Source organism: Barbus barbus (genome assembly GCF_936440315.1).
Source record: "Barbus barbus genome assembly, chromosome: 34".
Taxonomy (NCBI): Eukaryota; Metazoa; Chordata; class Actinopteri; order Cypriniformes; family Cyprinidae; genus Barbus; species Barbus barbus.
In genome coordinates this window covers 21,353,216-21,369,906 of record NC_136762.1, presented here as the reverse complement: position 1 = coordinate 21,369,906, position 16,691 = coordinate 21,353,216, and the positions used below count along the sequence as shown (strand labels likewise).

Sequence of the window (16,691 nt, the reverse complement as noted above, 5' to 3'; positions counted from 1 at the left end):
AATATGCAGGTATCCATTTAAGCTTCTCTTTGGTTGAAAACACCTCATTACAAGTATGTTTTATTTATGAGTTTTCAAATAAATTTATAATAAAATTTCCGTGCATGCCCTAATAATAATACATATTAATATTTTGTTATTAATACATAGTAATAATAAAAATTTATTCATCTATTTTTTACTGCACAAACCTTGTGAACCCATATTATATAACCCATAAAATACCACTCCAATTTTTTTTTTTACCACCCAAAAAAATTATCAATGCCATCAGTACACTTTTCATCTGCCACAATTTGTTTCCCAGTGCCTATATGTGGGCTTTGCTGAGCTCCTCTGTAGATGACCCAAGTTTGTCTCGTTTGTTTGTTTCTTCTACAGTATTGTTTAGTTTCTCTATAAATAGAGTTTGTGTGAGTTATCAGCTCAGAGAAGACAAAGGCCTTTGGCCAGAGAATAAACAAAAGGCTTTTTTGCGTCTAATTTTAGAAGGTGACTCCATCAAAACAATTTGGATTTTCCCTTTTCCTTCTATGTTTCCTTTACACAAATCTGAAATAGATTTAGCTTGTTTTAACCTCAGTGGGGGGTTTATTGAGCAACTAGATGACTAAGAAATGATTTTACATAGACGGCTCAGTTTATGATGAGCACATGATTAGACTTGCAGTGTGTCCATTTAGGCTGATTAAGATGGCATGTGTGCTGGCGGAGCGTCCTTGAGGAGCGCCAATCAATAATCAACCTTTGGATTCATACCATATCATTCCCACTGACCAGCACTTTCGCCTTCAGTAACATGCCAGACATCAGTCATATGATCAGCTTCATCATTCTTTATCATCTATCTATCTATCTATCTATCTATCTATCTATCTATCTATCTATCTATCTATCTATCTATCTATCTATCTATCTATCTATCTATCTATCTATCTATCTATCTATCTATCTATGTCTTGTGTTCTTTCCCGGTCCTTGGTCTGCTGACATCTTTGTTGGATTCATTGTTGATTGTGTGATTAAAAGATTTGTATTCTGAAGAATTCCTCATCTCCTCGCTCCATCGTCCACAACGTAGTTTGACTATATATATATATATATATATATATATATGTGTGTGACCCTGGACCACAAAACCATCCTAAAGTGTCAATTTCAATTTCAATTGCTTTCCATTGATGTATGGTTTGTTAGGATCAGACAATATTTGGCTGAGATACAACTATTTGAAAATCTGGAATCTGAGGGTGCAAAAAAATCTAAATATTGAGAAAATCACCTTTAAAGTTGAACAAATGAAGTTCTTAGCAATGCATATTACTAATCAAAAATGAAGTTTTGATACATTTACAGTAGGAAATTTACAAAATATCTTCATGGAACATGATCTTTACTTTTTGCCATTTACTTTTACTTTTAGTCATTTAGCTGACGCTTTTATCCAAAGCGACTTACAATTGCTATATATGTCAGAGGTCGCACGCCTCTGGAGCAACTAGGGGTTAAGTGTCTTGCTCAGGGACACATTGGTGTCTCACAGTGGATTCGAACCCGGGTCTCTCACACCAAAGGCATGTGTCTTATCCACTGCGCCATCACCACCCCTAAATTTGCCATAAAAGACAAATCTATAATTTTGACCCATACAATGTATTTTTGGCTATTGCTACAACTATACCCCAGCGACTTTATTTATTTTATGCATTTATAAAACTTATTTAGCAAAATATTGTAGTTTGAAAGTATGTAGACTTATTTTATTCCATCATGGACAGAGACGTAGCAGAGTAAAGTGTTAAAGTTAGTTCAGAGCACTACTTTACCACTTGGATCTTTTAGGGTTCAGAAAACTTTTAGTGAGAGCTTCCTGAAAATCTTTCAGATATATCATCAACTTCTGCAATAGGTTTTCCATCTTCTCTATTTGGACTTCTTTAGTTTTCTAGCTTCTAACTTTCAGTTTCTATCTCCAAAAGCACTATATAGCACAAAGGTGAAATCAATAACTAAAAATAACTTTTACAATGACTATGCTTGCCAAGCTTTTCAAACTTAGATATTGCGTGGCTCCAGAAGATTTGATATAATGCATGTGTTGTATATATAAATTAGTGGAGCTTGTCATCTCGGTCACTTTCACTGTATGGAAAAGAGGGGTTTGTTCATATGTCATCTGCCTGATTCTTATTCTGAAATACATGGCATTTGTTGACAGTATTTTCTGATTTATGGAGTGATAAAAAGAAATCCCCTTTATAAAAACCTTCAAATCTAATGTTAACAAAATGAATTTTGAACCAGGCTTAACCAGTGTTCAGATTTCTGTTCCGGAAATATGCAAATTAGTACATATTTAAATAGATAATGTCTAATTTGCCTATTTAAACATAACATTTCAGAAAACTTGAAATATAAAAAAAATAGTTTGCACTTCTTAATGTAATCAATCAACTGGAGAAGTACAGTGATATCTGTTAGTTACATTTTTACCCTATGGGGTGCCTTAATGTTTTATTTCTTATTTGTTAATTATCAAATTCTAATTTTGTTAATGGTTAAAAGCTGAACAAACCTTAGTCCTTTAAAAGCCATGCAAAGCACATAAAAGGCTCTTCTAATCTGAGACCAGCAGTGACATATGTGCTAAATTTGGTAGTTGTGAGCCAGCTTGGTCATGCAGACCTCCTTCAACCGATCTGGGCTTTGTTCCAAATCTCATTTAGTCATATTACAGCCATGAGAGTGCCATGCATTCAAAATCAGAAGAGGGTGAGATGCACTAAAGTGATTGCATCTCTTTCCCTCTCCTCATCTCTCTTTTGCGCTCATCTTTCTTTCTTTGCGCTCTCACTCACTCGCTCATAAAACAAACCAATCAGTTAAATGGAATAAAACTGGGATGTATAGTTTACAGAATTAATTTAACGGTAAGGAGCAGGTCTCTAGTTATGTATGTGTCATCAGGTGAATGTTACGTCATGTCCTTTCATGTTGACGGTACATTGTGCTCTGCTCTGAATGGGTGTGGCCAGAGATGCTTTTGAGGGTGGAGCTTCTCGTACCACAAAAGCTGCCACACCAAAAACCACAAACAAGGATCTACAACGGATGTGTTCAAACAACAACAAAAGCCCATCAGCCCATCTACCGAGTCCAGTTATTAAATAACTGCTATTATTTAGAGCAAAGAAAGATTAACCGAGATGAGGTATTTCCAGGAAATGCGCCTAAAATAGATTTTAGCGAATCCATACCAACGATTGATTAAACTGAAAGTGAAACATGTTATGCTGAACAATTCTATCACAGGAAAGATCGTTACTGTTCTGTCATCATTTACTCACCCTCATTCCTCTCATTCCAAACGCGTTCCTTGCTCACCAGTGGATCCTCTGCAGTGAATGGGTGCCGTCAGAGTTCAAACAGATCATAAAAAAACAAAACGCAATGATCTTGCCAAATTACGCATCCATAATAACACTTCCTCCATTGTAAAAGTCCACCTTCTGTTGTCCTTTCACATAATAATCCATGCACTGACATATTTGTTTAGACCTGTTTTCACATATACAGATCTCTGCATATTTCTCTCCTGATACATGTACTGCATATCTAACTGAGACTTGTTATAGCACTTGCATATCATTGCTCTTTTGTTTATATCGATTGCTTCCATTGTCCTCATTTGTCGCTGTGGATAAACGTGTCTGCTAAATGACTAAATTACAGACGAGACAGTTTTTTAACTGAGAAAAGCAATAGTATGGATATTTTTAGCTGTAAGCAACGGTTTGAAGTTAAAATGATTTGATGGATTTGTTTATTAAAAAAGCAGCTTTTTACTTCTCCAGATGTTAATTGATGGACTGGAGTGGAGTGGATTACTTGTGGATTATTGTGATGTTTTTATCAGACTCTCATTCTGACGGCACCCATTCACTGCAGAGGATCCACTCGTGAGCAAGGGAGGAAATGCTAAATTTTCTGATGAATAAACAAACTAATGTTCTTTAATATTTAAATATTGGTTGCAATTTAAAATACTTATACCATGTCCAAGTTGTTGCACTTGGAGTAAAAAATAATAATAACAATAATAATAAAAACACTTAAAAATGTTTCGAAGACTATCACTATCAGAAAATAACATGATCTACTGTATTTCTCATAACACAAGTCCATTATTGGTAACAGCAAACCTTGACTATAAAACTGCACAAAATCCAGTTACCCATGTCAATGCCCTGCCATGAGATTTGCTCTTGTCTGATGATTCAAAAATAGAAATGCATCAAATCAGGATGTTATTGGTGGAAATTATTTCACAGCACTGCGCGGAAGTCTTTGATTTCATCTGATTGCTCAATTATGGCTTTCTGCAGTTAGATAATTTATCATAATAACTAGGGCTGTCAATTTAATATTGATTTAGATCATTTTATATATGTATAAAGCAATAATAAAATTAATACTACTACTACTGCAACTACTACTACTAATAATAATAATAGGTAAAGCATTATTAATCATGCCTACCAGACCTATACAAAATGTAAATTCCATACAAAATGATAGACTCCATAGTAAACTGTATTGTTGTGGACTCCAATCCATGACTTATGAAAAATAAGATGGACAACTATGGAAAACAAACAACATAGACTTTTAAAGCCTTTTTTGTTTGTGTTTGTTTTATGCAACAACAAAGGTTTTGAATGATCTTTATTTAGATGATTATATATGCATATATGTCATTAATTCTAAGTAATGTAATTAATTATGCTCATTTCAATTAATTTTTAAAATTAAATTTATTAAAAGTTTTTTTCTTCCCACAAATATGGGTTAAACTCCAATCAGTATTTATTTATTTATTTGATAAATAGCTATATAAGTTGGATAATGTCAGATTTATGCAGTCATATGGTCATTCAAGATTTTGTAGTGCTCTCTGTAGTGCTTTGCAGTCCTGATTGGAGCTGTTTCCATACCACACTGAGATGCACTGAGTCAACACTCTTTCTATGGTCCCTGAATAGAATGTTTTCAGGATTGCTGGTGAGACCCTGAATTTCCTCAGCTGTCACAGGCGGTACAGTCTTTGCCTGGCTTTCTTAACCTGTGTTTGGATGTGTGTATTCCAAGTCAGGTTCTCTGAGATGTTTACACCGAGGTACTTGAAGCTACTCACCCTCTCCACAGGGGTCCCACTGATCATAAGAGGAGTGTAGGGCCGCTGCTGTCGCTTCCTAAAGTCCATGATCAGCTCTTTAGTTTTGCTCACATTCAGAGAGAGACAGTTGTCCTGGCACCATGATGTGAGTCTCTCTACCTCATCCAAGTATGCGGTCTCATCGTTGTTGGAGATGAGGCCCAGAACCACAGTGTCATCAGCGAATTTGACAATAGATGTGGAGCTGTGAGAGGACACGCAGTCGTGCGTGTAGAGAGAGTAGAGCAGGGGACTCAGGACACAGCCCTGTGGGGCTCCTATGTTCAGAGTGATGGAGTTTGAGGTGAACTGGCCAACTTTCACCACTTGAGGTCTGCCGGTGAGGAAGTCTTGAATCCAGTCACAGAGTGAGGAGTTTAGGCCGAGGTCTGTGAGTTTAGATGCCAGCTTGATGGGGACTATAGTGTTGAAAGCTGAGCTATAGTCAATGAGGTCATAAAATAACCCCTTAACGTTGTCCCTTGTGTAGTTGATGAAAATGGCCATTTTTAACTTTGTTACATTGTTACATTTCTGTTGCATGTGGTTAAAGAAGAAGAGTCAATTTACATTCAGAGCAGGGAAATTCCCAACTAGTGTGCATGAAGCACCTGTGCGTTTGTACGCGAGTGGAAAACCTTATGTATATATTTGCTGAGGAAGTGTGCATGTGTATCATGTAAAAGTTTATGGATTGTCAAACATAAAATTAGCAGACATGTGTATCAGTATAAAGTATAAGGTAAAGGTTAACAAAAAAACTATTCTCCGGAATCACATCAGAGCAGAAAAATGCTTCAGTTCTCAGATATTTAAAACTATACTGCATCTAAATTTGGAGGCACTGTTAATTTCCTGTTTTGCTTGAACAGCAGGGCAGAAACCTGTCAGCACATCCTCACTTCTGAGTGATCTAAAGCCGGTCATATTCAGGGGGACAGCAGTGATAATGCTCATAATGTGGTGTACCAACAAACTACTGCAATTCACTTTATTCTAATTCTTTAATTAATCGTCTTCAACTAGTTCAAAACGCTTCCGCTAGATTCCTTCATAATAGCCGTAAAAGCGCTCATATTACTCCTATTCTGCGGACCCTTCATTGGCTGCCTATTAAATTTAGAATTGACTTTAAAATCCTTTTATTCGTATACAAATCTTTACACGATCTAGCTCCTTTGTATTTATCTGAATTGTTGCACCCATACACTCCCTCCAGATGTTTAAGATCAAGTGATCAGTCCCTTCTTTTAGTCCCACTATCCAGTCTTAAACGTAGAGGGGATCGAGCTTTCTCAGTGGTCGGGCCGCGGTTGTGGAATAGCCTCCCCCTTGAGATACCGTATAGAGTGAGACCCTGTTTAAATTGTTTAGTTGTGCTGTTTTCTTTTAATTGGTTATTTAGTCTTTGAATCTCTGTGCAGCACTTTGGTCAGCCGTGTGGCTGTTTTATGTGCTATATAAATAAATTGAACTTGAACTTGAACTTGAACTGTTTCTGTAGTATACAGTATGTTTACTGTGCACCATATGCAGATTTTCTGTTGGACGATTAAACAATATTCCTTGTTTTCCTAAACTTTTTCAGTGTTCACAACCCCTTTTTTGGCACGTTAAACTAATCATGATTAGCATTTTCATTACCAGTAAAATGAGACAAGAAGTTGGCATTTTATAAAAAGGAACATATTAATACCAAATAAGAAAAACAGATGTCCAGAAGCATTTGGTCACTAAAAGTAAATATAAATGTAAATATAAAAACACATACAATTCTCATTTACTTTCTTGATGTTGAATTAAAATGTATTAATTAAAAAAAATATGTTGTCATTTTTTTTGTGAAACAGACTTAAAAAAATAAATATATAAAAGAATAAAAAGTAAAATCATAAAATTATTGAATTATTTTACAATGATTCATTGTAAATGTAAGCGTATTTTAATAATGTAAAACTATATACACAACTCTGTATTAAATATTAATGATGGTTTATAAACTAATTATTGAAATGAGATAAAATACCATTCAATATCTGAGGTCAGTATTTATTTATTTTAAAATATTTTAAAGACATTTATAATATTACAATATAATGTTTTTATTATTATTATAAATCTATTCATCAAAGAATCCTGAAAAATAATATCATGGTTTCCACAAAATATTAAGCAGTTGTCAACATTGATAATTATAACAAATGTTTAAAAAGTTTCTTAAAATTCCTATTTTTTGTAACATTTTCGGTGGTGTTTCGCCGAACTAAACATGAGGTCGTATGACAACTATAATGCGTTAACATTTGAAGTATTTCTATACATATTGCATACTGTTTCATATTCTTTGGAAAAAAAAAATACTAGTCAGTGTGCAGTGTATACTAGTTAGTGTGCAGTAAGCAGGGCACTAGTGTACCAGGCTGACTGGAGAGAGAGGAGTGATGTGAGGGGTAGGTCAACAGCAGGCTTGAGAAAACACAGGATGTGTAGTGGGATCCATTTTCCGCTTCCTGTCGGACAGTGAGGCTGGATGCAGGACCGGGAAGAGTGGGGGTGTAGCACTTAGTGGAAACAGTGTCCTTGGTTCCCTGGTTTGGTGGCGGAGGTGGCTCTGTGTGTGTGTGTGTGTCAGTGTTGATGGAAGAAAGAGAGCCTGTGGGATCCTGTGTGTCAGCAAGAGCCGCAGAAAGAGAGTGAGGGAGCGATATGGGGCGGAAGTAAATTTCTGGCATTGGGCCACAGAACCTATTTCCGTCATCCGGCTGTTTCTCTATATACTTTTTCTGTCAGTGTGGAAATAATTCTATACACTGGACATCTAAATATTTCAACTATTGATTTATTTAAAATTATTAATTTTTTTCTAACTGTTACTGTATTCTTACAAACTAATAATCTATTTATTATGAAGTGATTTATTTATTTTTTTCATTCAAAATTACAATGTTTTTCTGTTGCATGTGGTTAAAGCAGAAGAGTGCATTAACATTCAAATCAGGGAAATTCCCAACTACTCCGCCTGAAGCACCTGTGTATTTGTACACAAGTGGGAATCCTTGTATTTGTATTTGTTGAGGTAGTGTAGTGTACCTGTGTGTCTCGTAAAATTTAATGGATCATCAAACAGTAGACTAGCAGGTGTGTGTGTGCCATTATTGCAGTTGCCATAATGGAGTTCATGCAGTGTATCTCTGAGTTTGCGTGTGTGTGTCTGTGTTTGTTTCCCCCTTAAAGCTCTATCTAAGCAGGAAACAGTGTGTGGGAGTAGCACCTGTCTCAAATAAGCCATTCACACACACACTTATACACAAAAAGGAACACACACCCGCAGAAACACACTTGGATCCCAATCTTGGTTTTGATCAGTGTTAACCAAGCACAAACTGAAGACTTATTTAACTCTTCTTTTGAATGAGCATTTCATGTCAAGAGGCTTCATATTTAGTTTTTCGATATTTCTGTATTATTGAAATTAACAGTAAAACGTAACAAGAACTTACAGTTGACTGTTATGAAAAAGGATCATAATAAAATCAAATAAGAAAAAAAAATGTCTATAAGCATTTATTTAAAAAAAAATTAATACCTCGTAATTTTTTCAGTGAAACATAGTATATAAAATGAAACTTAAAAAAAATGTTAAATATTATCTGTCATTGTACATATATTGTATATAATGTAAAACTGTGCATTAAATGCCTGATTTTAATATATATATATATATATATATATATATATATATATATATATATATATATATATATATATATATATATATATATATATATATATAATGACTTAGACTACCAAATAAATTTTATTTTATTTTTTGAAATAAAGAAATTAATACTTCCATTTAGCAAGGATACATTATTTTGACAACCTAGTCTCATGGCATTTACGTACCTGGGTGCACTTTTTAGCGAGACTCGAAATACGTACCAATAACTACATATTACTGCAGTTTCAGTTCCCTAAAGAAAAAACACTAGAGGCAGTAAAACTCCGACACCTTTTACTCCTTTTCACACAAATTTACAGAGTTTTGATTAATAAAGCGTATTTTTTGTACAATTACTTTAAGAATATCATGTTACGACTTCAAAACAATATTAATATGCTGGGAGATTTGAAAACTGATGCTTTTGAATGTTAGCATCGCACATATCCAGCCTCGTATCTGTGGGTTTTCATAGACGGTAAGTTTGTTCGGTAGCTCACGGAGTACGGAGCCGTACTTAGAAAGCGAGGAGCTCCGGTTCGTATCCCGTGTAACTACGGTTCGACAAAACAGTTCAAATCTGCATAAAAGGAAGTTGAAATGGCACGGTTGCATCAACAAATACATTTTTATACCAGTTTTGCATTTGTTAACACTATCGGGTAGGTTTAGGGTTGGGTTTGGTGTAGGGCATGTTTCCAACACGATAGAGCATTAACTTTTAGGGACAGACCCCGGATATTTGAATTCTGAACCGCCGCAGTACGTACCTGTAGCAACATAATAAAAACGCGCCTGGTTCACGTATTTAACTTGTGTTTTAGCGCCACTCAGTGGACATTTCTCTTTGAAACTGCGTCGAAACGTGCAGTAAGGAACGTAAAACAGTGTCGCAAAGTGTCTTTATGAGACCAGGTTGCATTTTGATCAAATGTGACAGTAAAGACATTTAAAATGTAGATTTATTTATTCTATCTATCTATCTATCTATCTATCTATCTATCTATCTATCTATCTATCTATCTATCTATCTATCTATCTATCTATCTATCTATCTATCTATCTGTCTATCTGTCTGTCTGTCTGTCTGTCTATCTATCTATCTGTCTATCTATCTGTCTGTCTGTCTATCTATCTGTCTGTCTGTCTGTCTGTCTATCTATCTATCTATCTATCATTTATATATCTCTCTATCTATCTGTCTGTCTATCTATCTGTCATTTATCTATCTATTTATCTGTCTGACTATCTATTTATCTATCTATCTATCATTTATCTATCTCTCTATCTATCTGTCTATCTATCTGTCATTTATCTATCTATTTATCTATCTGTCTGTCTGTCTGTCTGTCTGTCTGTCTATCTATCTATCTGTCATTTATCTATCTCTATCTATCTATCTGTCTATCTATCTGTCATTCATCTATCTATTTATCTATCTGTCTGTCTGTCTGTCTGTCTGTCTATCTATCTATCTATCTGTCATTTATCTATCTATTTATCTATCTGTCTGTCTGTCTGTCTGTCTATCTATCTGTCTGGCTGTCTGTCTTGTTTGTTAAAAATATACACTCACCTAAAGGATTATTAGGAACACCATACTAATACTGTGTTTGACCCCCTTTCGCCTTCAGAACTGCCTTAATTCTACGTGGCATTGATTCAACAAGGTGCTGAAAGCATTCTTTAGAAATGTTGGCCCATATTGATAGGATAGCATCTTGCAGTTGATGGAGATTTGTGGGATGCACATCCAGGGCACGAAGCTCCCGTTCCACCACATCCCAAAGATGCTCTATTGGGTTGAGATCTGGTGACTGTGGGGGCCATTTTAGTACAGTGAACTCATTGTCATGTTCAAGAAACCAATTTGAAATGATTCGAGCTTTGTGACATGGTGCATTATCCTGCTGGAAGTAGCCATCAGAGGATGGGTACATGGTGGTCATAAAGGGATGGACATGGTCAGAAACAATGCTCAGGTAGGCCGTGGCATTTAAACGATGCCCAATTGGCACTAAGGGGCCTAAAGTGTGCCAAGAAAACATCCCCCACACCATTACACCACCACCACCAGCCTGCACAGTGGTAACAAGGCATGATGGATCCATGTTCTCATTCTGTTTACGCCAAATTCTGACTCTACCATCTGAATGTCTCAACAGAAATCGAGACTCATCAGACCAGGCAACATTTTTCCAGTCTTGGGGTCTTCTGCTGTTGTAGCCCATCAGCCTCAAGGTTGTGCGTGTTGTGGCTTCACAAATGCTTTGCTGCATACCTCGGTTGTAACGAGTGGTTATTTCAGTCAAAGTTGCTCTTCTATCAGCTTGAATCAGTCGGCCCATTCTCCTCTGACCTCTAGCATCAACAAGGCATTTTCGCCCACAGGACTGCCGCATACTGGATGTTTTTCCCTTTTCACACCATTCTTTGTAAACCCTAGAAATGGTTGTGCGTGAAAATCCCAGTAACTGAGCAGATTGTGAAATACTCAGACCGGCCCGTCTGGCACCAACAACCATGCCACGCTCAAAATTGCTTAAATCACCTTTCTTTCCCATTCTGACATTCAGTTTGGAGTTCAGGAGATTGTCTTGACCAGGACCACACCCCTAAATGCATTGAAGCAACTGCCATGTGATTGGTTGATTAGATAATTGCATTAATGAGAAATTGAACAAGTGTTCCTAATAATCCTTTAGGTGAGTGTATATAATAATAACACAAACTTCAATAAATCCTTGCTTTGTTGTTATTGTTATGTCTGCAGGCTTGGAAAAAGCGCTGGTTTATCCTGCGCAGCGGGCGTATGAGCGGAGACCCGGATGTTCTTGAGTACTACAAGAGTGACCATGCCAAAAAGCCCATTCGTATCATCGACCTGCACTGCTGCGAGCAGGTGGACGCCGGCCTCACATTCAAACGCAAAGAGTTCCAGGACAGCTTTGTGTTCGACATCAAGACGGCCGAGAGAACCTTCTACCTGGTGGCAGAGACGGAGGAGGAGATGAACCGCTGGGTGCGCTCCATCTGCCAGCTGTGCGGATTCAACCAATCAGAGGACAACCATCACGGTAGGAGAACCACATCTGTGTTTGTGTTCACAATCAATTTTGGGGCAGATTCTGTTGAATTTAGCTTTAGGCAATGTTAGTGCAATAACCAAATTCAGTATATTTACTGTGTGCCATTATCTATGGTTTTACAGTAACAGTGCTCTCATCTGGAGCAATGTGCTATTTTTTTTCTCTGAGCTGATAATACAACAGATAGAAAACAATCACAAGGAACCTGATGCCATATCTTATTGCTTTCCTTTTTTTTTCTCTCTGTCATTTGAGAAAGTTGGGCTGGACCACCCTTGCCAAATAGATGCTGTGTCTGAAAGGTTTATTGATTTTTTTTTTCCCCCTTTTGTTTTTTTAAAGAAAGGGAGGGAACGCTGCCCATTATTGCAGGCATAGTGTTTGTGTTTATTCTAAACACCGTTAAACGCTGGTCATTTTTGACGTTAGGAGGACTTTGTCATTGTGGGATCTGGCAGCTTATATATAGCTTATATTAGTTTAAGTGCATTTTTTTTTTTTTACTGAAAAATAAGAGACTTAACTCTAAAAGGGCAGCCGTGGCCTAATGGATAGAGAGTTGGACTTGTAACCCGATGGTCGTGGGTTCGAGTCTCAGGTCCGGCAGGGATTGTAGGTGGGGGGGTGAATAACCAACACTCTCTCCACCCTCAATACCACGACTGAGGTGAGACCCTTGAGCAAGGCACCGAACCCCCAACTGCTCCCCACTGCTTCGGGTGTATGTTCACTACTGTGTGTACACTTGGATGGGTTAAATGCAGAGCACAAATTCTGAGTATGGACCACACACCACTTCCCTAAACAAGCTGAAAAAATCTATATATTAAAATACAGTATGTTATATAATAATTGTATAATTTACACACAATTATAATATATTAATAAATAATTATAATGTTAATATTAAAAATATATATTCAAAATAATATATTCAAATACTTTAAATAAAGTAGTCTAAAAACTTTTCAAAACACACACATATATATCAAATTATTATTATTTTGCATGTTTTTGGATTGTTAAACCTTGCTTTCCATTTTCCTGTTACTCTTCAAAACACTCACTCTCACACAAACACACACACACACACACAAACACACACACACACACACACACACACACACACACATACATACATGTCTGGTCAGCTATCCTTGTAGGGACTCTCCATAGGCGTAATGGTTTTTATACCGTACAAACCGTATTTTCTATCACCCTAAACCAACCCCACAATTTAGGTCCCCACCGGGACACGAGTCTCCATGAGTCTATGTGTATTCAGGTTTAAGTCCCCACCAGGATATATAAACCTATACACACACACAGACGGTTTCTATGCACAAGGAATGATTTGCCTAAAAACTTATATTTAATTGTCATTTAATCATCAGGTTTGATGTCAGTGATGACACTGGTTCTCTCTGTATTGTGTCTTTTAAAAAAAGATTCTCCCTTGAACTAATTTCACACAGATTTGTTATCCATTGTATTATTGATGTATGATGGTCGATACGTGGTCTTTATGGGGTATACATTAACTGCAGCAAGTGTCCTAGATGTCATTGTATTATATGTTCCATGTTCTCTTGCTAAAAGATCAGTTTCCACCCACCGAGGAGTGTACATTTTCACTCGATGAGCAATAGAGGTCAATGGTCTTGGTAATGAGAAAGTCATGCACAGTTTTTGGCAGTCACCGACCAAAGCATGAGAACCTTATCTGACCTTTTTCAACAGGCCAGCCAGCAGTGCTTGACTTCTGGGTCAAACAACTCATACAAATACACCCTCAGCCTGCCTACTCACCTTCTGTGAAACGGGTGTATTTTCCAGATTTCCAGCCAAAGAGAGTATTTTATTGTATTTTAAATTCTAAAAATACAGAGAATAAATATAAAAAATAGCTTTTAATTAAATTTTTATTTTCATTTTTTTTTCAATTTTTATTAATTTATTAATAAAATTAATATTAGTAAAAAAAAAATAATTTAATCAATTAATTAATAACTTATTTTTATTTATTTATTCTATTTGATCTATTTATTTATCATTTTGACTGCACTGACATTATCGGATGAGAACAAAACTTGAACTGAAATTGCTAAAGATGACTTTTTTTATTTGTATTTTTTTTATTTAATATTATTTTATTTTTAAATAAACTAAATTCTAAACACACAGAGAGAATAAATACAAAATAGTAGCTTTTGTTTCTGTTTTATAATTGTATTAATAAAATATATAATAAAATTCATACTAGAAAAATTAAAATAATTTAATGAATAACTTAATTTTATCTATTTGTTTATCAATTTTACTGCACTTACATTATCAGATGAAAACAAAATTTGAACTGAAAGTACTACATAAATAAAGATGACTTTATTTTTATTTTATTTTAAACTGAATTGTAGGCGGCAAAAATGCTTCTGTATGCTTTTTATATTCATATAATTTAATATAGTCAACTTAATCTATATGACACAAAGAGTACCGCTTTTCTGCAGATATCAGCATGATAACACATTTAATAATCATTTCATACAAGTTCAGTAAAGCAATAAGTGACTTAAATTTTAGACATAATATTGCTTGTTTTTGCTCGATTTTGCCAAAGAAAATTGTTCCAAACATCTACTGCCATCTACTAGCGGTTTTAATTTCACATTTCGACTTCTTTTCGTGTCTTAAATAATTTCAGATATCAGTATTCAACGTTTTATGTTCAAATCTAAACATTAGGCCTATTTATGCATCTGTAACTGCAGTTTAAATGTATCCATGTATATTTATTTTTTATTTTATTTTTGCTTCTTTTCCAATTTGCATTTACTTGTACGTTTACTTTCAATACTTAAGTACATTTAAGATTAAAAAAAATACTTTTCTTACAAGACTTTTACTCAAGTAATATTCTAAATGGTGACTTCAACTTCTACCAAAGTCATTTTCTGGTAAGATATCTGTACTTTGACGTAAGTATGGCTTTCAGGTACTTTATACACCACTGATCATATATACAAAGGCCACAAATATCACCAGTCTTTTAGAACGACCCTTGTCATAAAATACCCACCAAAACCCACATTTTTGCTCATAGATCCAGATGTAAAGACCCCAGACACCCCATGACCTTCTGTGTTCTTACACACACATACACACACACACACACACACACACACTTGCCTCCTCTGGCAAAACAGTAAAGGCTGATTTGAAACAGAACCATTTTTTATGAGATGCAGCTACAGTCTCCTAGAGAAAAAAACACACCGTAACTGCAATGTGGATCAAAGCGGCTCTCTTTCCCTCCCCAGATAAATGCTGCGCTCGACCTCTCTTTTCCCCAAGCAAGTATCAAGTTGTCAGCTGCGCTGTGAACATGAAAAATGGGAGAGACCAGTTTGCCACAGAGGAAGTTAGCATTGATAGTCGGTCGGCAGTGCATCGAGTCTGTTTGCTGCAGCTTTGGAGACATGAATTGCACATGTGATGTTCAAGGGAATCAAACAAAAGTGTGTCAAGTGCAAATTCTGCAATTCTGTGTGGTTGAGTGTTGATATGTCTATTAAGCATAGCTAATTTTGTCACATGACTGAAATGTCACACAACATGACAGATGAAAATACAATGGATATCAAATGAAAAGGTGGCCTTCAACAGTAAAATTATAAAGGTCAACATATCTTTTTACAATATTTTTCTTCTTATAGATTTTTAAAAGAAATGGAGTAATGATGCTGAAAATTCAGCTTTGTCATCATAGGAAAAAATGACTTAATTACTAAAAATAATACATTACCATTTTAAAGTACTGTATATTAAAATGGAAAATGACAAATGTAGTAATATTACTGTTTTTACTGTATTTTTGGTAGTGCTGGCAAATGATTAATCGTGATTAATCGCATCCAAAAAATGTATTTACATAATATATGTTTGTGTACTGTGTATATTTATTATGTGTATATATAAATACACACACATGCATTTATATATTTAAGAAAAAATATGTTATGTTTATACATTTAAAATATATATAACATCAATTATATTAAAATAAATATATACATGGAAATATTTTCAAAATATACTGTATGTGTGTGTACTATATACACAGTATACACAAATATTACGTAAACAAACTTTTATTTTGTTTGTTTGTTTGTTCCATCATGCCTTGTTACCACTGTGCAGGCTGGTGGTGGTGGTGTAATGGTGTGGGGGATGAAAACTATTTATTTTTTATCACGATTAATCATTTGACAGCACTATTTTTGGTCTAAGGCATGCAGACTTGGTGAGAAAATATCAATCACATTTTTTGGAACAAAATGAAACAAGCTAAAGAAAATGGAAATACAGTATATTATTTTACATTAGTTCATCTGCCATTATATTTTTACTACCATGGAAATCATCTTATTTTTGCATTAAAAAGCTTTCAAATCTGGTTCACACAATCCACTGATTAGTTTTGCACATATAGACTATAAAACATGCAGCTAGTTAGACATCTACATGCAAAGAATGTACACATAGAAGCTCATATATTTAAGTGAGTCTGTACACAGCTCATATAATAAATCAATCTACAGTACATATTCACACTGTGGAAGTCAAATATTTTCAATGTCCTCACCCCTCTGTGTCCGTGCAAGTT

General features: G+C 35.3%; 1 protein-coding gene across 1 annotated transcript in view; it reads left to right on the top strand.

The window, feature by feature from the left end:
• The window catches only part of gab2 (GRB2-associated binding protein 2), an 86,507-nt gene that overhangs the window by 18,313 nt on the left and 51,503 nt on the right, over window positions 1-16,691 (top strand). The window contains exon 2 of the mRNA XM_079392355.1: window positions 11,710-12,013. Coding sequence (XP_079248481.1) covers window positions 11,710-12,013 — 304 coding nt within the window. The remainder of the gene's footprint in view (window positions 1-11,709; window positions 12,014-16,691) is intronic.